At 56.3% G+C, this 27,879-nt stretch overlaps 1 protein-coding gene across 3 annotated transcripts; it reads right to left on the bottom strand.

Moving 5' to 3' along the window:
• Window positions 1–2,235: 2,235 nt before the first annotated feature.
• Window positions 2,236–27,806, bottom strand: LOC308231230 (lysine-specific demethylase 6B-like). 3 transcript variants are annotated; one of them, XM_080636405.1, is made up of 9 exons: window positions 27,655–27,806; window positions 24,733–24,782; window positions 14,919–15,010; window positions 13,363–13,454; window positions 11,653–11,782; window positions 9,927–10,025; window positions 8,590–8,758; window positions 4,819–4,914; window positions 2,236–2,348 (listed from the first exon to the last, which is right to left on the bottom strand). In XM_080636405.1, exons 5-9 carry the CDS (start codon window positions 11,775–11,777, stop codon window positions 2,313–2,315), a joined length of 525 nt encoding a protein of 174 aa, XP_080492531.1. In that variant the 5' UTR covers window positions 11,778–11,782; window positions 13,363–13,454; window positions 14,919–15,010; window positions 24,733–24,782; window positions 27,655–27,806; the 3' UTR covers window positions 2,236–2,312. The 3 variants fall into 3 exon arrangements, with proteins under 3 accessions (XP_080492531.1, XP_080492533.1, XP_080492532.1); XM_080636407.1 differs by lacking the exon at window positions 27,655–27,806 and adding an exon at window positions 23,265–23,340 and having other exon boundaries at window positions 24,733–24,748; XM_080636406.1 differs by lacking the exon at window positions 24,733–24,782.
• Between the last annotated feature and the right edge of the window lie 73 nt (window positions 27,807–27,879).

Consider the following 27,879-nt stretch of genomic DNA (forward strand, 5'->3'; position numbering starts at 1 on the left):
CCAGACCCCATTAACACCACCCAGACCCCATTAATACCCCCCCAGACCCCATTAATACCACCGAGACCCCATTAATACCTCCCAGACCCCATTAATACCCCCCCGACCCCATTAATGCCCCCCCAGACCCCATTAATGCCCCCCCAGACCCCATTAATGACCCCCAATCCCATTAATGCCTCCCAGACCCCATTAACACCACCCAGACCCCCTTAATACCCCCCCGGACCCCATTAATACCACCGAGACCCCATTAATACCTCCCAGACCCCATTAATACCCCCCCAGACCCCATTAACACCCCCCAGACCCCATTAATACCCTCCCGACCCCATTAATACCTCCCAGACCCCATTAATACCCCCCAGACCCCATTAACACCCCCCAGACCCCATTAATACCCCCCGACCCCATTAATGCCCCCCAGACCCCATTAATGCCCCCCCGACCCCATTAATGCCCCCCCAGACCCCATTAATGCCCCCCAATGCCATTAATGCCCCCCCAGACCCCATTAATGCCTCCCAGACCCCATTAATACCCCCCAGACCCCATTAACACCACCCAGACCCCATTAATACCCCCCCGACCCCATTAATACCCCCCAGACCCATTAATACCCCCCCAGACCCCATTAACAACCCCTAGTCCCCATTAACACCCCCCAGACCCCATTAATACCCCCCCAGACCCCATTAACACCCCCCAGACCCCATTAATACCCCCCCAGACCCCATTAACACCCCCCAGACCCCATTAATACCCCCGCAGACCCCATTAATACCCCCCCGGACCCCATTAATACCCCCCAGACCCCATTAATACCCCCCCAGACCCCATTAACACCCCCCAGACCCCATTAATACCCCCCCAGACCCCATTAACACCCCCCAGACCCCATTAATACCCCCGCAGACCCCATTAATACCCCCCCGGACCCCATTAATACCCCCCAGACCCCATTAATACCCCCCCGGACCCCATTAATACCCCCCAGACCCCATTAACACCCCCCAGACCCCATTAATACTCCCCAGACCCCATTAACACCCCCCAGACCCCATTAATACCCCCCCAGACCCCATTAACACCCCCCAGACCCCATTAATACCCCCGCAGAACCCATTAATACCCCCCCGGACCCCATTAATACCCCCAGACCCCATTAATACCCCCCCAGTCCCCATTAATACCCCCCCGGACCCCATTAACACCCCCCAGACCCCATTAATACTCCCCAGATCCCATTAACACCCCCCAGTCCCCATTAATACCCCCCCCGACCCCATTAACACCCCCCAGACCCCATTAATACTCCCCAGACCCCATTAACACCCCCCAGACCCCATTAACACCCCCCAGACCCCATTAATGCCCCTCGGACCCCATTAACACCCCCCAGACCCCATTAACACCCCCCAGACCCCATTAATACCCCCCAGACCCCATTAATACCCCCCCGACCCCATTAATACCCCCGAGACCCCATTAATACCCCCAGACCCCATTAACACCCCCCAGACCCCATTAATACCCCCCAGATCCCATTAATACCCCCCCGGACCCCATTAATACCCCCCCAGACCCCATTAACACCCCCCAGACCCCATTAATACCCCCCAGACCCCATTAATACCCCCCCAGTCCCCATTAATACCCCCCTGGACCCCATTAACACCCCCCATACCCCATTAATACTCCCCAGTCCCCATTAACACCCCCCAGACCCCATTAATACCCCCCCAGACCCCATTAACACCCCCCAGACCCCATTAATACCCCCCCAATCCCCATTAATACCCCCCCAGACCCCATTAACAACCCCCAGTCCCCATTAACACCCCCCAGACCCCATTAATACCCCCTCGGACCCCATTAACACCCCCCAGACCCCATTAACACCCCCCAGACCCCATTAATACCCCCCCAGTCCCCACTAACACCCCCCCGACCCCATTAATACCCCCCGAGACCCCATTAATACCCTCCCAGACCCCATTAACACCCCCCAGACCCCATTAATACCCCCCCAGACCCATTAACAACCCCCCAGACCCCATTAACAACCCCCAGTCCCCATTAACACGCCCCAGACCCCATTAATACCCCCCCGGACCCCATTAATACCCCCCCAGACCCCATTAATAGCCCCCCAGACCCCATTAATAGCCCCCCGGACCCCATTAATACCCCCCAGACCCCATTAATGCCCCCCACCTGCTCGGGGCTGCGGCTCCGCTGGCGCTTGCCGGGGGGGGGCATCTCATCGGGGGGGGCCGGGGGGGGGGGCTCGGGGGGGGGCGCCCCCCGCTTCAGCTGCACCCCCGCTTGGGGGGGAAGCTCCGCTTCTGTTGGGGGGGGGAAGCGTTTAAAGTCACATAGCCCATAATATCCATAGCCCATCATATCCATAGCCCATAATATCCATAGCCCATCATATCCATAGCCCATCATATCCATAGCCCATAATATCCATAGCCCATCATATCCATAGCCCATCATATCCATAGCCCATAATATCCATAGCCCATAATATCCATAGCCCATAATAGCCATAGCCCATAATATCCATAGCCCATCAAAGCCATAGCCCATCATAGCCATAGCCCATCATAGCCATAGCCCATCATATCCATAGACCATCATAGCCATAGCCCATCATATCCATAGCCCATCATATCCATAGCCCATCATAGCCATAGCCCATCATAGCCACAGCCCATAATATCCATAGCCCATAATATCCATAGCCCATCATAGCCATAGCCCATAATATCCATAGCCCATCATAGCCATAGCCCATAATATCCATAGCCCATCATATCCATAGCCCATAATATCCATAGCCCATAATATCCGTAGCCCATCATAGCCATAGCCCATAATATCCATAGCCCATCATAGCCATAGCCCATAATATCCATAGCCCATCATAGCCATAGCCCATCATATCCATAGCCCATCATAGCCATAGCCCATCATATCCATAGCCCATCATATCCATAGCCCATCATAGCCATAGCCCATCATATCCATAGCCCATCATAGCCATAGCCCATCATAGCCATAGCCCATAATATCCATAGCCCATCATAGCCATAGCCCATCATATCCATAGCCCATCATAGCCATAGCCCATAATATCCATAGCCCATCATAGCCATAGCCCATCATAGCCATAGCCCATAATATCCATAGCCCATCATAGCCATAGCCCATAATATCCATAGCCCATCATAGCCATAGCCCATAATATCCATAGCCCATCATATCCATAGCCCATAATATCCATAGCCCATCATATCCATAGCCCATCATATCCATAGCCCATCATAGCCATAGCCCATAATATCCATAGCCCATCATAGCCATAGCCCATCATATCCATAGCCCATCATAGCCATAGCCCATCATAGCCATAGCCCATCATAGCCACAGCCCATAATATCCATAGCCCATAATATCCATAGCCCATCATAGCCATAGCCCATAATATCCATAGCCCATCATAGCCATAGCCCATCATAGCCATAGCCCATCATAGCCACAGCCCATAATAACCATAGCCCATAATATCCATAGCCCATCATAGCCATAGCCCATCATAGCCATAGCCCATAATATCCATAGCCCATCATAGCCATAGCCATCATAGCCATAGCCCATCATATCCATAGCCCATAATATCCATAGCCCATCATATCCATAGCCCATCATATCCATAGCCCATCATAGCCATAGCCCATCATAGCCATAGCCCATAATATCCATAGCCCATCGTATCCATAGCCCATCGTATCCATAGCCATCGTATCCATAGCCCATAATATCCATAGCCCACCATAGCCATAGCCCATCATAGCCATAGCCCATAATATCCATAGCCCATCATATCCATAGCCCATCATATCCATAGCCCATCATATCCATAGCCCATAATATCCATAGCCCATCGTATCCATAGCCCATCATATCCATAGCCCATCGTATCCATAGCCCATCATAGCCATAGCCCATCATATCCATAGCCCATCATATCCATAGCCCATAATATCCATAGCCCATCATAGCCATAGCCCATCATATCCATAGCCCATCATAGCCATAGCCCATCATATCCATAGCCCATCATATCCATAGCCCATAATATCCATAGCCCATCATAGCCACAGCCCATAATATCCATAGCCCATCATAGCCATAGCCCATAATATCCATAGCCCATAATATCCATAGCCCATAATATCCATAGCCCATCATATCCATAGCCCATCATAGCCATAGCCCATAATATCCATAGCCCATAATATCCATAGCCCATCATATCCATAGCCCATCATATCCATAGCCCATCATAGCCATAGCCATAATATCCATAGCCCATAATATCCATAGCCCATAATATCCATAGCCCATCGTATCCATAGCCTATATCCTGTAATATCCATATCCCATAATATCCATACCTTGTCTCCCACAACATTCATACTCCATAGCCTATAATAACCATACCCCATATCCCATAATATCCCATACCCCATAATATCCATACGCCATAACACCCATACCCATATCCCATCATATCCATCATATCCCATCCTATCCCATTCTATCCCATAATATCCCATACTATCCCATTCTATCCCATAATATCCCATACCCCATAATATCCATACGCCATAACACCCATACCCCATATCCCATCATATCCCATCATATCCCATCATATCCCATACTATCCCATTCTATCCCATACTATCCCATTCTATCCCATAATATCCCATACTATCCCATTCTATCCCATAATGCCCCGCTCACCTCGGGGGGGCTCCAGACCGGCTGGAGCTGGGGCAGGGGCAGGGCCCTGCTGCGGGGGGGGGACGCGGGGCCCGACGGGAAACTCCACAGCTGGGCCTGGAGGGACACGGGACCGCGGTCACCCCCTGCTGGGGACCGGTGGTATCGCCCCTAGGGACACCCATATCCGGTACCACTATCCAGTACCCCATACCCCATACCCATACCCATACCCCATACCCCATACCCCATACCCATATCCCATACCCATATCCCATACCCCATATCCATACCCCATATCCCATACCCCATATCCCATATCCCATACCCCATATCCCATACCCATACCCATACCCCAATATCCATACCCCATATCCCATACCCATACCCCATATCCCATACCCCATACCCCATACCCATACCCATACCCCATACCCCATACCCCATACCCCATACCCCATATCCCATACCCCATATCCCATACCCCATATCCCATATCCCATACCCCATATCCCATACCCCATACCCCATACCCCATACCCCATATCCCATATCCCATACCCATATCCCATATCCCATATCCATACCCCATATCCCATATCCCATACCCCATACCCCATATCCCATATCCCATACCCCATATCCCATATCCCATACCCCATATCCCATATCCCATACCCCATATCCCATATCCCATATCCCATACCCCATATCCCATACCCATATCCCATATCCCATACCCCATACCCATACCCCATACCCATATCCCATACCCCATACCCCATACCCCATACCCCATATCCCATACCCCATACCCCATATCCCATATCCCATACCCCATACCCCATATCCCATATCCCATACCCCATACCCCATACCCCATATCCCATACCCCATACCCCATATCCCATACCCCATATCCCATACCCCATATCCCATACCCCATATCCCATATCCCATACCCCATATCCATACCCCATACCCCATATCCCATACCCCATATCCCATATCCCATACCCATACCCATATCCCATACCCCATACCCCATATCCCATATCCATACCCCATACCCCATATCCCATACCCCATACCCATATCCCATACCCCATATCCCATACCCCATACCCATATCCCATACCCCATATCCCATACCCCATATCCCATATCCCATACCCCATATCCCATATCCATACCCCATATCCCATACCCATACCCCATACCCCATACCCCATATCGCATATCCCATATCCATACCCTATATCCCATACCCCATACCCCATATCCCATACCCCATATCCCATATCCCATACCCTATATCCATACCCCATACCCATATCCCATATCCATATCCCATACCCATACCCATACCCCATATCCCATATCCCATACCCATATCCCATATCCCATACCCCATACCCCATACCCCATATCCCATATCCATACCCCATATCCCATATCCCATACCCCATACCCATACCCCATATCCCATATCCCATATCCCATAACCCATATCCCATACCCCATACCCATACCCCATATCCCATATCCCATATCCCATACCCCATACCCCATACCCCATATCCCATACCCATATCCCATATCCCATATCCCATACCCCATATCCCATATCCCATACCCATACCCCATATCCCATATCCCATATCCCATACCCCATACCCATATCCCATATCCCATACCCCATACCCATATCCCATACCCCATACCCATATCCCATACCCATATCCCATATCCCATATCCCATACCCCATATCCCATATCCCATACCCCATATCCCATACCCCATATCCCATACCCCATATCCCATACCCCATATCCCATACCCCATACCCCATATCCATACCCCATATCCCATATCCCATACCCCATACCCCATATCCCATATCCCATATCCCATATCCCATACCCCATATCCCATACCCCATACCCCATATCCCATACCCCATATCCCATACCCCATATCCATATCCCATACCCCATACCCCATATCCCATATCCCATATCCCATATTCCCATATCCCATATCCCATACCCCATACCCCATATCCCATATCCCATACCCCATATCCCATACCCCATACCCCATATCCCATATCCCATACCCCATATCCCATACCCCATATCCCATACCCCATATCCCATACCCCATACCCCATATCCCATATCCCATACCCCATACCCATATCCCATATCCATATCCCATATTCCCATATCCCATATCCCATATCCCATACCCCATATCCATATCCCATACCCCATATCCCATACCCCATACCCATATCCCATATCCCATACCCCATATCCCATACCCCATATCCCATATCCCATACCCCATATCCCATACCCATATCCCATACCCATATCCCATATCCCATACCCCATACCCCATATCCCATATCCATATCCCATATTCCCATATCCCATATCCCATATCCCATACCCCATACCCCATATCCCATATCCCATACCCCATATCCCATACCCCATACCCCATATCCCATATCCCATATCCCATATTCCCATATCCCATATCCCATATCCCATACCCCATACCCCATATCCCATATCCATATCCCATACCCCATATCCCATACCCCATACCCCATACCCCATATCCCATATCCCATATCCCATACCCCATATCCCATATCCCATATCCCATACCCCATATCCCATACCCCATACCCCATACCCCATATCCCATATCCCATACCCCATATCCCATACCCCATACCCCATACCCCATATCCCATATCCCATACCCCATACCCCATACCCCATATCCCATATCCCATACCCCATATCCCATACCCCATACCCCATACCCCATATCCCATATCCCATATCCCATACCCCATACCCCATATCCCATATCCCATACCCCATATCCCATACCCCATACCCATACCCCATATCCCATACCCCATATCCCATACCCCATACCCCATACCCCATATCCCATATCCCATACCCCATATCCCATACCCCATACCCCATACCCCATACCCCATACCCATATCCCATATCCCATACCCCATATCCCATATCCCATACCCCATACCCCATACCCCATATCCCATATCCCATACCCCATATCCCATATCCCATACCCCATACCCCATATCCCATATCCCATACCCCATATCCCATATCCCATACCCCATACCCCATATCCCATACCCCATACCCCATATCCCATACCCCATATCCCATATCCCATATCCCATATCCCATACCCCATACCCCATACCCCATATCCCATATCCCATACCCCATATCCCATATCCCATACCCCATATCCCATATCCCATACCCCATACCCCATATCCCATACCCCATACCCCATATCCCATACCCCATACCCCATATCCCATACCCCATATCCCATATCCCATATCCCATATCCCATACCCCATATCCCATACCCCATACCCCATATCCCATACCCCATATCCCATACCCCATATCCCATATCCCATACCCCATATCCCATACCCCATACCCCATACCCCATACCCCATATCCCATATCCCATATCCCATATCCCATACCCCATACCCCATACCCCATACCCCATATCCCATACCCCATACCCCATACCCCATATCCCATATCCCATACCCCATATCCCATATCCCATACCCCATACCCCATATCCCATACCCCATACCCCATATCCCATACCCCATACCCCATATCCCATACCCCATATCCCATATCCCATGTCCCGTTCCATCCCGTTCCATCCCGTTCCATCCCATAATACCCCCTCACCTGCTGCAGCCCCCGCAGCCTCCCTGCCAGGTCCCCCCGCGCCCCTCGGGCCCGCCCGGGGCAGGCGCTCTCCAGCTCCGCGGCGCCCTCTGCCGGCGGCTCCCAGGGCAGCAGCCGCACGCACCCCGCCGGGGGGGGCTCCAGCGGCGACCGCGGCGGGGGGGCGGCCCTGACCCACACATGGAGGGCACTTGTGGGGCTCAGCCCCATAGATTGACCCCCATGGAGGGCACTTGTGGGGCTCAGCCCCATAGATTGACCCCCATGGAGGGCACTTGTGGGGCTCAGCCCCATAGATTGACCCCCATGGAGGGCACTTGTGGGGCTCAGCCCCATAGATTGACCCCCATGGAGGGCACTTGTGGGGCTCAGCCCCATAGATTGACCCCCATGGAGGGCACTTGTGGGGCTCAGCCCCGTAGATTGACCTCCATGGAGGGCACTTGTGGGGCTCAGCCCCATAGATTGACCTCCATGGAGGGCACTTGTGGGGCTCAGCCCCGTAGATTGACCCCCATGGAGGGCACTTGTGGGGCTCAGCCCCGTAGATTGACCCCCATGGAGGGCACTTGTGGGGCTCAGCCCCGTAGATTGACCCCCATGGAGGGCACTTGTGGGGCTCAGCCCCGTAGATTGACCCCCATGGAGGGCACTTGTGGGGCTCAGCCCCGTAGATTGACCCCCATGGAGGGCACTTGTGGGGCTCAGCCCCGTAGATTGACCTCCATGGAGGGCACTTGTGGGGCTCAGCCCCGTAGATTGACCTCCATGGAGGGCACTTGTGGGGCTCAGCCCCGTAGATTGACCCCCATGGAGGGCACTTGTGGGGCTCAGCCCCGTAGATTGACCTCCATGGAGGGCACTTGTGGGGCTCAGCCCCGTAGATTGACCCCCATGGAGGGCACTTGTGGGGCTCAGCCCCATAGATTGACCCCCATGGAGGGCACTTGTGGGGCTCAGCCCCGTAGATTGACCCCCATGGAGGGCACTTGTGGGGCTCAGCCCCATAGATTGACCCCCATGGAGGGCACTTGTGGGGCTCAGCCCCATAGATTGACCCCCATGGAGGGCACTTGTGGGGCTCAGCCCCATAGATTGACCCCCATGGAGGGCACTTGTGGGGCTCAGCCCCATGGATTGACCCCCATGGAGGGCACTTGGGGGGCTCAGCCCCATAGATTGACCCCCATGGAGGGTACTTGGGGGGCTCAGCCCCATAGATTGACCCCCATGGAGGGCACTTGTGGGGCTCAGCCCCATAGATTGACCCCCATGGAGGGCACTTGTGGGGCTCAGCCCCATGGATACCCCTGGCTATAGGGGGCGGCAGAACTTACCCTGGGGGGTAGAAGGACTTGTGGGGGGGGACCCCATTGCCGCCATGGGGGGGCAGGAGGTGGGGGGGCAGCGGGGCCTGCCCGAGGCTGGAAGAGCACCTGTGGGGGGGGAGAGATGGGGGGGACCCCCCCGTTATGGGGTCCCTATGGGGCAGTGGGGGGGTCCCTATAGGGAGCTATGGGGTGGGGTGGTCCCTATAGGATGCTATGGGGCAGTGGGGGGGTCCCTATAGGGAGCTATGGGGTGGGGTGGTCCCTATAGGATGCTATGGGGCAGTGGGGGGGTCCCTATAGGGAGCTATGGGGTGGGGGGGGGTCCCTATAGGGAGCTATGGGGCAGGGGGGGGTCCCTATAGGGAGCTATGGGGTGGGGGGGGGGTCCCTATAGGGAGCTATGGGGTGGGGGGGGGTCCCTATAGGGAGCTATGGGGCAGCAGGGGAGTCCCTATAGGTAGCTATGGGGCAGTGGGGGGTGGTGTAGGGGTTCCCATGGGACAGAGTGGGCAATGTGGGGCAGTGGGGATCCCCATGGGGCAGTGTTGAGGTCCCAGTGGGGCAGTGTGGGTCGCTATGGGTCACTATGGGTCGCTATATGTCAGCATATAGGTCTCTATGAGTCTCTACGGGGCAGTATATGGGTCTCAATGGGTCTCAATGGGTCTCAATGGGTCTCTATGGGTTTCTATGGGTGTCTATGGGTCTCCATGGGTCTCTATGGGGCTCTATGTGTCAGCATATGGCTTTCTATGGGTTTCTATGGGTCTGGATGGGTCTCTATGGGTTGCTATGGGTCTCTCTCTATGGGGTCTCTATGGGTCGCTATGGGTCTCTATGGGGCTCTATGGGGTCTCTATGGGGTCTCTATGGGTCTCTATGGGGCTCTATGGGTCTCGTCTCTATGGATCTCTATGGGTCGCTATGGGTCGCTATGGGTCTCTATGGGGTCTCAATGGGTCTCTATGGGTCACTATGGGGTCTCAATGGGTCTCTATGGGTCTCTATGGGTCGCTATGGGGTCTCAATGGGTCTCTATGGGTCTCTATGGGTCGCTATGGGGTCTCAATGGGTCTCTATGGGTCTCTATGGGTCGCTATGGGGTCTCAATGGGTCTCTATGGGTCTCTATGGGTCGCTATGGGGTCTCAATGGGTCTCTATGGGTCTCTATGGGTCGCTATGGGGTCTCAATAGGTCTCAATGGGTCTCTATGGGTCGCTATGGGGTCTCAATGGGTCTCTATGGGTCTCTATGGGTCTCAATGGGGTCTCTATGGGTCTCTATGGGTCTCTATGGGTCTCTATGGGTCTCTATGGGTCTCTATGGGTCTCTATGGGTCTCTATGGGTCGCTATGGGGTCTCAATGGGTCTCAATGGGTCGCTATGGGGTCTCAATGGGTCTCTATGGGTCTCTATGGGTCGCTATGGGTCTCTATGGGTCTCTATGGGTCTCTATGGGGTCTCAATGGGTCTCTATGGGGTCTCAATGGGTCTCTATGGGTCTCTATGGGTCGCTATGGGTCTCTATGGGTCTCTATGGGTCTCTATGGGTCGCTATGGGTCTCTATGGGTCGCTATGGGTCTCTATGGGGTCTCTATGGGGTCTCTATGGGTCTCTATGGGTCTCTATGGGTCTCTATGGGTCTCTATGGTCTCTATGGGTCTCTATGGGGTCTCTATGGGGTCTCTATGGGTCTCAATGGGTCTCTATGGGTCGCTATGGGGCAGTACCTGGTGGCGGGCAGCCAGGCCCGGGGGGGGGGGCAGGCGGCCCAGGCCCCACCGCAGCCCAGGCTCCCCACGGCGAAAGGTTCCCGTCCGGCCCTGCCCCCCAGCGGCTCCACGGCGCGATGCATCCACCCTGGCAGCGACAGCCCAGAGCCCCATAGAGCCCCATAGAGCCCCATAGAGCCCCATAGAGCCCCATAGCGCCCCATAGAGCCCCATAGCGCCCCATAGAGCCCCATAGAGACCCATAGAGCCCCATAGAGCCCCATAGCCCCATAGCGCCCCATAGAGCCCCATAGAGCCCCATAGAGACCCCATAGAGCCCCATAGCGCCCCATAGAGCCCCATAGCCCCATAGCGCCCCACAGAGCCCCATAGCGCCCCATAGAGCCCCATAGAGCCCCATAGAGCCCCATAGCGCCCCATAGAGCCCCATAGAGCCCCATAGCCCCCCACAGAGCCCCATAGAGCCCCAGAGAGCCCCATAGCCCCATAGCGCCCCATAGCCCCATAGCGCCCCATAGCCCCATAGAACCCCATAGCGCCCCATAGAGCCCCACAGAGCCCCATAGAGCCCCACAGAGCCCCATAGCCCCATAGAACCCCAGAGAGCCCCATAGAGCCCCAGAGAGCCCCATAGCGCCCCATAGAGCCCCATAGCGCCCCACAGAGCCTCACAGAGCCCCATAGAGCCCCATAGCCCCATAGAGCCCCATAGAGCCCCAGAGAGCCCCACAGAGCCCCACAGAGCACCACAGAGCCCCATAGAGCCCCATAGAGGCCCAAAGCGCCATAGAGCCCCATAGGGCCCCATAGCCCCATAGAGCCCCATAGACACCCCATAGCCAACCATGGAGCCCCATAGAGCCCCATAGACACCCCATAGACCCCCATAGCGCCCCATAGACCCCCCATAGCCCCCCATAGTGCCACATAGCACCCCATAGACACCCCATAGTGCCCCATAGACACCCCATAGCACCCCATATCCCCCCATAGCGCCCCATAGACACCCACAGACCCCTATAGCGCCCCATAGCCCCCCCATAGACACCCCATAGCCCCCCACAGACACCCCATAGACCCCCCATAGTCCCCCATAGACACCCCATAGTGCCCCATAGACACCCCATAGCTCCCCGTAGAAACCCCATAGACACCCCATAGCCCCCCCATAGCGCCCCATAGCCCCCCTATAGCGCCCCATAGGCCCCCCATAGCTCCCCCATAGCCCCCCCATAGCTCCCCCATAGCCCCCCATAGGGCCCCATAGCCCCCCCATAGCCCCCCATAGCGCCCCATAGACACCCCATAGCGCCCCATAGCCCCCCCATAGCGCCCCATAGACACCCCATAGCGCCCCATAGCCCCCCCATAGCCCCCCATAGCGCCCCATAGACACCCCATAGCGCCCCATAGCCCCCGCCATAGCGCCCCATAGACACCCCATAGCGCCCCATAGCCCCCCCATAGCCCCCCATAGCGCCCCATAGCCCCCCCATAGCGCCCCATAGACACCCCATAGCGCCCCATAGCCCCCCCATAGCCCCCCATAGCGCCCCATAGCCCCCGCCATAGCGCCCCATAGACACCCCATAGCGCCCCATAGCCCCCCCATAGCCCCCCATAGCGCCCCATAGCCCCCCCATAGCCCCCCATAGCGCCCCATAGCCCCCCATAGCCCCCCCATAGCCCCCCCACAGCCGCACTCACCGCTCCGGGGCTGGGTCCCCGCGGGGGGCGGGTCAGGGGCAGCCCCGGGGGGGGGAGGGGCGGCTGCTGGGCTGGGGCGGCCCCGCCCTCACCTGGGGTCAAAGGTCACGGGGGTCATGGGGGCCAATGGGGCTTGGCTATGGGGCAGGGATTGGTTATGGGGCAGGGGGGTTGGTTATGGGGCAGCTATGGGGCAGCTATGGGGCAGAGGATCGGTTATGGGGCAGGGGGTTGGTTATGGGGCAGCTATGGGGCAGTTATGGGGCAGAGGATCGGTTATGGGGCAGGGGGTTGGTTATGGGGCAGCTATGGGGCAGTTATGGGGCAGAGGATCGGTTATGGGGCAGGGGGTTGGTTATGGGGCAGCTATGGGGCAGTTATGGGGCAGAGGATCGGTTATGGGGCAGGGGGGTTGGTTATGGGGCAGCTATGGGGCAGTTATGGGGCAGAGGATCGGTTATGGGGCAGGGGGGTTGGTTATGGGGCAGCTATGGGGCAGTTATGGGGCAGAGGATCGGTTATGGGGCAGGGGGGTTGGTTATGGGGCAGCTATGGGGCAGAGGATCGGTTATGGGGCAGGGGGGTTGGTTATGGGGCAGCTATGGGGCAGTTATGGGGCAGAGGATCGGTTATGGGGCAGGGGGGTTGGTTATGGGGCAGCTATGGGGCAGTTATGGGGCAGAGGATCGGTTATGGGCCGGGGGGTTGGTTATGGGGCAGCTATGGGGCAGTTATGGGGCAGAGGATCGGTTATGGGGCAGGGGGGTTGGTTATGGGGCAGCTATGGGGCAGTTATGGGGCAGAGGATCGGTTATGGGGCAGGGGGGTTGGTTATGGGGCAGCTATGGGGCAGTTATGGGGCAGAGGATCGGTTATGGGGCAGGGGGGTTGGTTATGGGGCAGCTATGGGGCAGTTATGGGGCAGAGGATCGGTTATGGGGCAGGGGGGTTGGTTATGGGGCAGCTATGGGGCAGTTATGGGGCAGAGGATCGGTTATGGGGCAGGGGGGTTGGTTATGGGGCAGCTATGGGGCAGTTATGGGGCAGAGGATCGGTTATGGGGCAGGGGGTTGGTTATGGGGCAGCTATGGGGCAGTTATGGGGCAGAGGATCGGTTATGGGGCAGGGGGGTTGGTTATGGGGCAGCTATGGGGCAGTTATGGGGCAGAGGATCGGTTATGGGGCAGGGGGGTTGGTTATGGGGCAGCTATGGGGCAGTTATGGGGCAGAGGATCGGTTATGGGGCAGGGGGGTTGGTTATGGGGCAGCTATGGGGCAGTTATGGGGCAGAGGATCGGTTATGGGCCGGGGGGTTGGTTATGGGGCAGCTATGGGGCAGTTATGGGGCAGAGGATCGGTTATGGGGCAGGGGGGTTGGTTATGGGGCAGCTATGGGGCAGTTATGGGGCAGAGGATCGGTTATGGGGCAGGGGGGTTGGTTATGGGGCAGTTATGGGGCAGGGATTGGTTATGGGGGGGGGAAGCAGGAACAACGTGGGGCGGAAGTGGGCGGGGCTCCCGCGTGACGTCAGGTGACGCAGGCCCCGCCCCCTCACCGATCCGGCGACGCTCTCCAGGAATCCGGCCAATCACAGGGCGCCCCTCGCCTGGCAGCCAATCATCGTCCCCAGCCGTCTTCTAGCTCAGCCTGCGGGGACCAATGGGAGGCGGGGGTTAGGCTGGGGCTGGCCAATCAGGGCAAGGGGGGGGGTCCACATGGCTCTGGGGCAGAGACATGGGGGGGAACGCGTGGGGGGCTGGTGTGGGTCACGTGGGGGGCAGATGGAGGGAACTTATGGGGCAGCCATGGGGCAGGAGCCGCTGCTATGGGGCAGGACCCGCTGCTATGGGGCAGGATCCGCTGCTATGGGGCAGGACCCGCTGCTATGGGGCAGAACCCGCTGCTATTGGGCAGGAGCCGCTGCTATGGGGCAGGAGCCGCTGCTATGGGGCAGGAGCCGCTGCTATTGGGCAGGAGCCGCTGCTATGGGGCAGGAGCCGCTGCTATTGGGCAGGATCCGCTGCTATGGGGCAGGAGCCGCTGCTATGGGGCAGGAGCCGCTGCTATGGGGCAGAACCCGCTGCTATGGGGCAGGGCTTCCCCCGCCCCCCCCCGGCTGTGACGTTGCCGCCGCCCACGGGGGGGAGTTTTGGGGCCTTCCTATGACGTGGAGGGGGTGGGGCAGCCATGGGGAAACCCCATAGCGACCCACGGCTGCCCCATAGCGACCCACGGCTGCCCCATAGCGACCTATGGCTGCCCCATAGTGAGCAATGGCTGCCCCATAGCGACCCACGGCTGCCCCATAGCGACCTATGGCTGCCTCATAGAGACCCACGGCTGCCCCATAGCGACCTATGGCTGCCCCAGAGAGACCCACAGCTGCCCCAGAGAGACCCATAGCTGCCCCAGAGCGACCCATGGCTGCCCCATAGCAACCCACAGCTGCCCCATAGTGACCCACGGCTGCCCCATAGAGACACACGGTTGACCCATAGAGACCCATTGCTGCCCCATAGCGACCCACGGCTGCCCAACCCCCCCTTAAAGTGGCATCTGTGACATCATGTGACATCACATGACGCCACGTGACCTCATCACGCGTCACCCAGCGCACGTGACGGTAATGCGCCACCGCAGCCCCTGTGCTGTGCTGGACACGTGACCCACACCTGGACACACGTGACCCACACCTGGACACACGTGACCCATAACTATGTTGAGTGCCCCACAACTGGACACATGTGACCCACAAGCACACATGACCTGTAGCCATGTCACGTGACCCACAACCGCACATGTGTGCCCCACAACTGGACACACGTGCCCCACAACCATGTCCTGGACCCACAACCAGACACGTGACCCACAACACATGGACCCACAACCAGACACGTGACCCACAACCATATCCTGGACCCACAACCATGTCCTATGACCCACACCCACGCTGTGTGACTTCCAACCCTCAGACCCACAACCCTGTTCTAGACCCACACCCATGTTCTAGACCCACAACCCTCAGACCCACACCCATGTTCCAGACCCACAACCATGTCCTATGACCCCCAACCCTGTTCTAGACCCACACCCACGCTGTGTGACCCCCAACCCTCAGACCCACAACCCTGTTCTAGACCCACAACCATGTCCTATGACTCACAGCCACGTTCTAGACCCACAACCACCTTGTGTAACCCCCAACCCTGAGACCCACACCCATGTTCTAGACCCACAACCACCTTGTGTGACCCCCAACCCTGAGACCCACACCCATGTTCTAGACCCACAACGCTCAGACCCACACCCATGTTCCAGACCCACAACCATGTCCTATGACCCCCAACCCTGTTCTAGACCCACACCCACGCTGTGTGACCCCCAACCCTCAGACCCACAACCCTGTTCTAGACCCACACCCACGCTGTGTGACCCCCAACCCTCAGACCCACACCCATGTTCTAGACCCACAACCCTCAGACCCACAACCCCGTTCCAGACCCACCCCCACGCTGTGTGACCCCCACCCCTCAGTCCCACCCCCCCGTGCCCCCTGCCCCACACACGCAGGCCCCGGTCCTCACCGTGCCCCACGTGCCGGGCCCCGCTCTCGCCCCACGTGGGCACGGGTGAGTCACCGGCACCGCCTGGGCTCCCCCCCCCCCCGCCCCCCCCCCCATGGTGACGTCAGCGTGACGTCATCAGCGGGCCGGCGCCGGGGGGGGAGGGGACACGGGGAGGGCCCGTGGGGACATGGGAGGGCCATGGGATACATGGGGATGGGATATGGGATACATGGGGATGGGAATGGGATACATGGGGATGGGAATGGGATACATGGGGATGGGATATGGGATACATGGGGATGGGAATGGGATACATGGGGATGGGAATGGGATACATGGGGATGGGATATGGGATACATGGGGATGGGAATGGGATACACGGGGATGGGATATGGGATACATGGGGATGGGATATGGGATACATGGGGATGGGAATGGGATACATGGGGATGGGAATGGGATACATGGGGATGGGATATGGGATACATGGGGATGGGATATGGGATACATGGGGATGGGATATGGGATACATGGGGATGGGGATGGGATACATGGGGATGGGGATGGGATACATGGGGATGGGATATGGGATACATGGGGACGGGAATGGGATACATGGGGATGGGATATGGGATACATGGGGATGGGATATGGGATACATGGGGATGGGATATGGGATACATGGGGATGGGGATGGGATACATGGGGATGGGATATGGGATACATGGGGACGGGAATGGGATACATGGGGACGGGAATGGGATACATGGGGATGGGATATGGGATACATGGGGATGGGATATGGGATACATGGGGATGGGAATGGGATACATGGGGATGGGATATGGGATACATGGGGATGGGAATGGGATACATGGGGATGGGAATGGGATACATGGGGATGGGAATGGGATACATGGGGATGGGATATGGGATACATGGGGATGGGAATGGGATACATGGGGATGGGATATGGGATATGGGATACATGGGGATGGGGATGGGATACATGGGGATGGGATATGGGATACATGGGGATGGGAATGGGATACATGGGGATGGGATATGGGATACATGGGGATGGGATATGGGATACATGGGGATGGGATATGGGATACATGGGGATGGGAATGGGATACATGGGGATGGGAATGGGATACATGGGGATGGGATATGGGATACATGGGGATGGGAATGGGATACATGGGGATGGGATATGGGATACATGGGGATGGGATATGGGATACATGGGGATGGGATATGGGATACATGGGGATGGGAATGGGATACATGGGGATGGGATATGGGATACATGGGGATGGGATATGGGATACATGGGGATGGGAATGGGATACATGGGGATGGGATATGGGATACATGGGGATGGGAATGGGATACATGGGGATGGGATATGGGATACATGGGGATGGGATATGGGATACATGGGGATGGGAATGGGATACATGGGGATGGGATATGGAATACACGGGGATGGGAATGGGATACATGGGGATGGGATATGGGATACATGGGGATGGGATATGGGATACATGGGGATGGGATATGGGATACATGGGGATGGGAATGGGATACATGGGGATGGGGATGGGATACATGGGGATGGGGATGGGATACATGGGGATGGGAATGGGATACACGGGGATGGGAATGGGATACATGGGGATGGGAATGGGATACATGGAGATGGGAATGGGATACACGGGGATGGGATATGGGATACACGGGGATGGGAATGGGATACATGGGGATGGGAATGGGATACATGGGGATGGGAATGGGATACATGGGGATGGGATATGGGATACATGGGGATGGGATATGGGATACACGGGGATGGGATATGGGATACATGGGGATGGGGATGGGATACATGGGGATGGGATATGGGATACACGGGGATGGGATATGGGATACATGGGGATGGGATATGGGATACATGGGGATGGGAATGGGATACATGGGGATGGGAATGGGATACATGGGGATGGGATATGGGATACATGGGGATGGGATATGGGATACATGGGGATGGGATATGGGATACATGGGGATGGGGATGGGATACATGGGGATGGGGATGGGATACATGGGGATGGGATATGGGATACATGGGGACGGGAATGGGATACATGGGGATGGGATATGGGATACATGGGGATGGGATATGGGATACATGGGGATGGGATATGGGATACATGGGGATGGGGATGGGATACATGGGGATGGGATATGGGATACATGGGGACGGGAATGGGATACATGGGGACGGGAATGGGATACATGGGGATGGGATATGGGATACATGGGGATGGGATATGGGATACATGGGGATGGGAATGGGATACATGGGGATGGGATATGGGATACATGGGGATGGGAATGGGATACATGGGGATGGGAATGGGATACATGGGGATGGGAATGGGATACATGGGGATGGGATATGGGATACATGGGGATGGGAATGGGATACATGGGGATGGGATATGGGATATGGGATACATGGGGATGGGGATGGGATACATGGGGATGGGATATGGGATACATGGGGATGGGAATGGGATACATGGGGATGGGATATGGGATACATGGGGATGGGATATGGGATACATGGGGATGGGATATGGGATACATGGGGATGGGAATGGGATACATGGGGATGGGAATGGGATACATGGGGATGGGATATGGGATACATGGGGATGGGAATGGGATACATGGGGATGGGATATGGGATACATGGGGATGGGATATGGGATACATGGGGATGGGATATGGGATACATGGGGATGGGATATGGGATACATGGGGATGGGAATGGGATACATGGGGATGGGATATGGGATACATGGGGATGGGATATGGGATACATGGGGATGGGAATGGGATACATGGGGATGGGATATGGGATACATGGGGATGGGAATGGGATACATGGGGATGGGATATGGGATACATGGGGATGGGATATGGGATACATGGGGATGGGAATGGGATACATGGGGATGGGATATGGAATACACGGGGATGGGAATGGGATACATGGGGATGGGATATGGGATACATGGGGATGGGATATGGGATACATGGGGATGGGATATGGGATACATGGGGATGGGAATGGGATACATGGGGATGGGGATGGGATACATGGGGATGGGGATGGGATACATGGGGATGGGAATGGGATACACGGGGATGGGAATGGGATACATGGGGATGGGAATGGGATACATGGAGATGGGAATGGGATACACGGGGATGGGATATGGGATACACGGGGATGGGAATGGGATACATGGGGATGGGATATGGGATACATGGGGATGGGAATGGGATACATGGGGATGGGATATGGGATACATGGGGATGGGATATGGGATACACGGGGATGGGATATGGGATACACGGGGATGGGAATGGGATACACGGGGATGGGATATGGGATACACGGGGATGGGATATGGGATACATGGGGATGGGATATGGGATACATGGGGATGGGAATGGGATACATGGGGATGGGAATGGGATACATGGAGATGGGGATGGGATACATGGGGATGGGATATGGGATACATGGGGATGGGAATGGGATACATGGGGATGGGATATGGGATACATGGGGATGGGAATGGGATACATGGGGATGGGATATGGGATACATGGGGATGGGATATGGGATACATGGGGATGGGAATGGGATACATGGGGATGGGATATGGGATACATGGGGATGGGAATGGGATACATGGGGATGGGATATGGGATACATGGGGATGGGATATGGGATACATGGGGATGGGAATGGGATACATGGGGATGGGATATGGGATACATGGGGATGGGATATGGGATACATGGGGATGGGAATGGGATACATGGGGATGGGATATGGGATACATGGGGATGGGAATGGGATACATGGGGATGGGATATGGGATACATGGGGATGGGATATGGGATACATGGGGATGGGATATGGGATACATGGGGATGGGATATGGGATACATGGGGATGGGAATGGGATACATGGGGATGGGATATGGGATACATGGGGATGGGATATGGGATACATGGGGATGGGATATGGGATACATGGGGATGGGAATGGGATACATGGGGATGGGATATGGGATACATGGGGATGGGAATGGGATACATGGGGATGGGATATGGGATACATGGGGATGGGATATGGGATACATGGGGATGGGATATGGGATACATGGGGATGGGAATGGGATACATGGGGATGGGATATGGGATACATGGGGATGGGAATGGGATACATGGGGATGGGATATGGGATACATGGGGATGGGAATGGGATACATGGGGATGGGATATGGGATACATGGGGATGGGATATGGGATACATGGGGATGGGAATGGGATACATGGGGATGGGATATGGAATACACGGGGATGGGAATGGGATACATGGGGATGGGATATGGGATACATGGGGATGGGATATGGGATACATGGGGATGGGATATGGGATACATGGGGATGGGAATGGGATACATGGGGATGGGGATGGGATACATGGGGATGGGAATGGGATACATGGGGATGGGAATGGGATACACGGGGATGGGAATGGGATACATGGGGATGGGAATGGGATACATGGAGATGGGAATGGGATACACGGGGATGGGATATGGGATACACGGGGATGGGAATGGGATACATGGGGATGGGAATGGGATACATGGGGATGGGATATGGGATACATGGGGATGGGATATGGGATACATGGGGATGGGATATGGGATACACGGGGATGGGAATGGGATACACGGGGATGGGATATGGGATACATGGGGATGGGATATGGGATACATGGGGATGGGATATGGGATACATGGGGATGGGAATGGGATACATGGGGATGGGAATGGGATACATGGGGATGGGAATGGGATACATGGGGATGGGAATGGGATACATGGGGATGGGATATGGGATACATGGGGATGGGAATGGGATACATGGGGATGGGATACATGGGGATGGGAATGGGATACATGGGGATGGGATATGGGATACATGGGGATGGGAATGGGATACATGGGGATGGGATATGGGATACATGGGGATGGGATATGGGATACATGGGGATGGGAATGGGATACATGGGGATGGGAATGGGATACATGGGGATGGGGATGGGATACATGGGGATGGGGATGGGATACACGGGGATGGGAATGGGATACACGGGGATGGGAATGGGATACATGGGGATGGGAATGGGATACATGGAGATGGGAATGGGATACACGGGGATGGGAATGGGATACATGGGGATGGGAATGGGATACATGGGGATGGGATATGGGATAGGGGATATGGGATACATGGGGATGGGAATGGGATACATGGGGATGGGGATGGGATACATGGAGATGGGAATGGGATACATGGGGATGGGGATGGGATACACGGGGATATGGGATAGATGGGTATGGGAATGGGATTATGGAATATGGGATACATGGAGATGGGAATGGGATACATGGAGATGGGAATGGGATACATGGGGATGGGATACATGGAGACGGGATGGGATTATGGAATATGGGATACATGGAGATGGGAATGGGATTATGGGATGCATGGAGATGGGAATGGGATACATGGAGATGGGAATGGGATAGATGGGGATGGGGATGGGATACATGGGGATGGGGATGGGATACATGGAGATGGGAATGGGATACATGGAAATGGGATACATGGAGACGGGATGGGATTATGGGATATGGGATACATGTAGATGGGAATGGGATTATGGGATGCATGGAGATGGAAATGGGATACATGGAGATGGGAATGGGATACATGGAAATGGGATACATGGATATGGGATGGGATTATGGGATATGGGATACATGGAAATGGGATACATGGATATGGGATGGGATTATGGAATATGGGATACATGGGAATGGGATACATGGATATGGGATATGGGATACATGGAGATGATATGGGATACATAGATATGGGAATGGGATATGGGGAATGAGATATGGGATACATGGATATGGGAATGGGATTATGGGATACATGGAGATAGGAATGGGATTATGGGATATGGGATACATGGATATGGGATACATGGAGATGGCAATGGGATTATGGGATAAGGGATACCTGGAGATGGGATATGGGGAATGAGATATGGGATACATGGGTATGGGATAATGGAATTTGGGATACATGGATCTGGGAATGGGGTATGGGGATCATGGGACCCGTGAGGACACGGGGTGACACGGGGGCAGCCCCATGGGCCTACCTGGGACGTGCGAGCACACACACGTGACCCCACACGTGACAACAGGCACGTGACACCGGTCACGTGGCCCCGCCCCCTGTGGCACGAGCGTGTTGTAGCGTGTTACTTGTATGTTCCGTGTGGGGCACACGGATGGGCCCCCGCTCCTGCCCCACTGAGCCCCATGGGGCAGCCATGGGGGGGGTGTGGGGCACGTGTGGGGTGCTTGTGGGGCAGGTGTGGGGCAGCCATGGGGCAGGTGTGGGGCAGCCATGGGGCAGGTGTGGGGTAGCCATGGGGCAGGTGTGGGGCAGGGACATGCATGTGACATGTAACACGTGTGCAACACATGTAACACGTGTGTCACATGATCAGACACATGTAACACGTGTGTCACCCCCTCATACGTGTGTAACCCCACCAGACACATGTAACACGTGTGTCACATGATCAGACACATGTAACATGTGTCACCCCTCATACGTGTGTAACCCCACCAGACACATGTAACACGTGTGTCACATGATCAGACACATGTAACACGTGTGTCACCCTCTCATACGTGTGCAACCCCACCAGACACATGTAACACGTGGAACCGAGTCTGTGGCACATGTGTGTGCCGCTAACACGCGTGTATAACAACGTGTAAGCACACGCTGTGCATGTAACACACATGTAATGGTGTCATGTGTGTAACATGTGCAACTGTGTTGCCTGCGTGTAAAATACAGCATGCGTGTGGCATGTAACACATCTGTGACACGTGTAACACATGTAACCGTGTCCTCCGCATGCAACATGAGTGTCATATGTAACACACGTGCAACTGTGTCCTCCGCATGTGTGTGTCCTCATCATACATGTGTAGCCATGTTCTCTGCCTGTCACACATGTACAACCGTGCCTTTTGCGTGTAACACACGTGTTTCATGTGCAACACGCAACAGCACACACATGTAACAGACCACGTGTGTGCAGCAACACCCACTGCACACGTGTACATGTCTTTACACACGTGTACACCACCAGACGCATGTAACACACATGTAGACCCTGACATGTGTGCCCAGACACACATTTACATGCATGTGCACCCCACCATGCATGCACGACCCATGTGCACGTGCTAACACCAACCGATTACACATGTGTACATACGTGTACGTGTATCAGAGCTCACGTGTACCACACACGTGACCCCCTGCACACGCGTGTGCGAAGAGACATCCATGTCACATGACCCCCTACATACACGTGTGCAGACACATCCATGTCACATGACCCCTCTACACACACGTGTGTGCAGACAGACATATCCATGTCACGTGACCCCCCTGCACACACGTGTGCGAAGACATATCCATGTCACATGACCCCCTACACACACGTGTGTGCAGACAGACATATCCATGTCACGTGACCCCCCTACACACACGTGTGCACATGGACACACACGTGACCCCCCTGCACACGCGTGTTCACTCACATGCAGCGGGTCCAGCGGGGGGGGGGGCTACGCTCCGGCCATGGTGGGATCTGGGGGGGGGAACACGGTTACTGGGAGCACTGGGAGCCCCCCCTCATTCCCAGTCCTAAACTGGGATCCGTAAGGAGCTGCTCCCAGTATAACCAGTACGGCCAGTACCAGCTCCCAGTATGGCCATTACCTGCTAGCTCCATTCCCAGTGCTCCCAGTATCCATCCCTCCCATTCCCATTGCTCCCAGTGCAGCTCTGGCTCTGCCCCATTGCTCCCAGTGCAGCTCTGGCTCTGCCCCATTGCTCCCAGTGCAGCTCTGGCCCTGCCCCATTGCTTCCAGTGCAGCTCTGGCTCTGCCCCATTGCTCCCAGTGCAGCTCTGGCCCTGCCCCATTGCTCCCAGTGCAGCTCTGGCCCTGCCCCATTGCTCCCAGTGCAGCTCTGGCCCTGCCCCATTGCTCCCAGTGCAGCTCTGGCCCTGCCCCACTGCTCCCAGTGCAGCTCTGGCCCTGCCCCATTGCTTCCAGTGCAGCTCTGGCCCTGCCCCATTGCTCCCAGTGCAGCTCTGGCCCTGCCCCATTGCTCCCAGTGCAGCTCTGGCCCTGCCCCATTGCTCCCAGTGCAGCTCTGGCCCTGCCCCATTGCTCCCAGTGCAGCTCTGGCTCTGCCCCATTGCTCCCAGTGCAGCTCTGGCCCTGCCCCATTGCTCCCAGTGCAGCTCTGGCTCTGCCCCATTGCTCCCAGTGCAGCTCTGGCTCTGCCCCATTGCTCCCAGTGCAGCTCTGGCCCTGCCCCATTGCTTCCAGTGCAGCTCTGGCCCTGCCCCATTGCTCCCAGTGCAGCTCTGGCCCTGCCCCACTGCTCCCAGTGCAGCTCTGGCTCTGCCCCACTGCTCCCAGTGCAGCTCTGGCTCTGCCCCACTGCTCCCAGTGCAGCTCTGGCCCTGCCCCATTGCTCCCAGTGCAGCTCTGGCCCTGCCCCATTGCTCCCAGTGCAGCTCTGGCTCTGCCCCATTGCTCCCAGTGCAGCTCTGGCTCTGCCCCATTGCTCCCAGTGCAGCTCTGGCCCTGCCCCATTGCTCCCAGTGCAGCTCTGGCCCTGCCCCATTGCTCCCAGTGCAGCTCTGGCTCTGCCCCACTGCTCCCAGTGCAGCTCTGGCTCTGCCCCATTGCTCCCAGTGCAGCTCCGGCTCTGCCCCATTGCTCCCAGTGCAGCTCTGGCTCTGCCCCACTGCTCCCACACCCTCCCTTATCGCAGCTCTGCACCCAGCCAGGCCCAGCCCAAGGCAATGGGGCAATGGGGGGGGGGAGGCCCTCCAATAGGGACAGGGCCCCCCTTTTTATCAGTCCAAGCCCCCCCCAATGGGGTCAGACCCCCCCCAATTCATTCTATGAACACCCAAAACCACCTCAAACGGCCCCAAAATCCCCCACGGGGGTCTAACAGCCCCATTTACCTCAGGTTTGACCCCCCCCATGCACCCCAATGGGGGCAGAGCCCCCCCAATTCACCTCAGAACCCCCAAAATCACCTCAAATCGCCCCAAAAATCACCTTGAAGGAGGCCCAAAACCATCGCATTTACCTCAGAAAGCCCCAAAATCACCTCAAATCGCCCCAAAATCACCTTGAGGAGGCCCAAAACCTCCCCATTTACCTCAGAACCCCCCAAATCACCTCAAATAGCCCCAAAATCACCTCAAATCGCCCCAAAATCACCTTCAGGAGGCCCAAAACCTCCCCATTTACCTCAGAACCCCCCAAATCACCTCAAATCGCCCCAAAATCACCTCAAATCGCCCCAAAATCACCTTCAGGAGGCCCAAAACCTCCCCATTTACCTCAGAACCCCCAAAATCACCTCAAATAGCCCCAAAATCACCTCAAATCGCCCCAAAATCACCTTCAGGAGGCCCAAAACCTCCCCATTTACCTCAGAACCCCCAAAATCACCTCAAATAGCCCCAAAATCACCTCAAATCGCCCCAAAATCACCTTCAGGAGGCCCAAAACCTCCCCATTCACGTCCCGGGCCCAAACCCATCCTCCTTTACCTCAGGTACCCCCCAAAAGGCCCTCACGGGGCCCCCAAAGCCGCCCAAATTCACCTCCGAAGCACCCGAAATCAGCCCAGAAAGGGCCGATCCCCCCCGGTTACCTCAGGGCCGATCCCCCCCCGGTTACCTCAGGGCCGATCCCCCCCGGTTACCTCAGGGCCGATCCCCCCCGGTTACCTCAGGGCCGATCCCCCCCCGGTTACCTCAGGGCCGATCCCCCCCCGGTTACCTCAGGGCCGATCCCCCCCCGCTTCACCTCAGCCCAAGCCCCCCCCCGTTTACCTCAGTTCACCCCAATTCCCTTCAACAGGGACAAACCCGCCTCGAACCCGCCCCAAATCGCCTCCAACAGGTTCGAACCCCCCCATTTACCTCAAAACCCCCCCCCAAATTCACCCTGGGGGGGCCAAACCCCACGGTTACCTCCGCCGTGACCCCCCCAAGAGGCTCAGGCCCCCCTAATTCACCCCAAAGAGCTTCCAACCCCCCGTTTACCTCAGAACCCCCCCGGTTTACCTCAGCCTTGACCCCCCCCCTCTCACTCCAACAGCCCCAAACCCCCCCCTTTTCCCTCCGGCACCCCTCAAACCACCCCACAAGGCCCCAAACCCCCCTTCAATCCCCTCAGCAACCACCTCCCCCCCCATAACTCACCCCGGACACCCCCATAAGCGGCCGAGCCCCACATTGCCCCCCCCCAATGCACCCCAATAGAACCAAACCCCCCCCATTCACCCTTTACCTGACCGCTGTGTGTCCCCCCCCCCCACACACACACCAAGGCCTCGGCCCTTCCCCCCCCCCCCCCCGTTTCTTTCTATCCCTCCCCTTCCCTTCTCCCTTTAACCCCCCCTCAAACCCACATCGCGGTTACCTGCGGCGGGGCCCGGCTCGGAGGTGGCGGGGATGCGGGAAGGGGAAGGGAAGCGCCGGGTCCCGGTCCCGGCCCCGCGGTCGCGGCTCCGCTGAGCTCCGGCCTCGCTCAAACAAAGGACCCAGCGCCGCGCGCCCCGCCCGCCCCGCGCCCCGCCCACCGCCCGTCTGGGCACGCCCCCCGGCCCCGCCTCCTTATATACCCCACCCGCCGCCGGGGCCACGC

Source organism: Psittacula echo, assembly GCF_963264785.1.
Source record: "Psittacula echo genome assembly, chromosome: 32".
Taxonomy (NCBI): domain Eukaryota; kingdom Metazoa; phylum Chordata; class Aves; order Psittaciformes; family Psittacidae; genus Psittacula; species Psittacula echo.

Coding starts and splice junctions, on each gene's coding strand:
- LOC308231230 (XM_080636406.1), bottom strand. CDS start 11,777: ATGCATCGCGCCGTGGAGCCGCTGGGGGGCAGGGCCGGACGGGAACCT. Junction 8,759..9,926: donor AAGTCCTTCTACCCCCCAGG/GTAAGTTCTGCC, acceptor TGTGTGGGTCAG/GGCCGCCCCCCCGCCGCGGT. Junction 2,349..4,818: donor CGGTCTGGAGCCCCCCCGAG/GTGAGCGGGGCA, acceptor CCCCCCCAACAG/AAGCGGAGCTTCCCCCCCAA.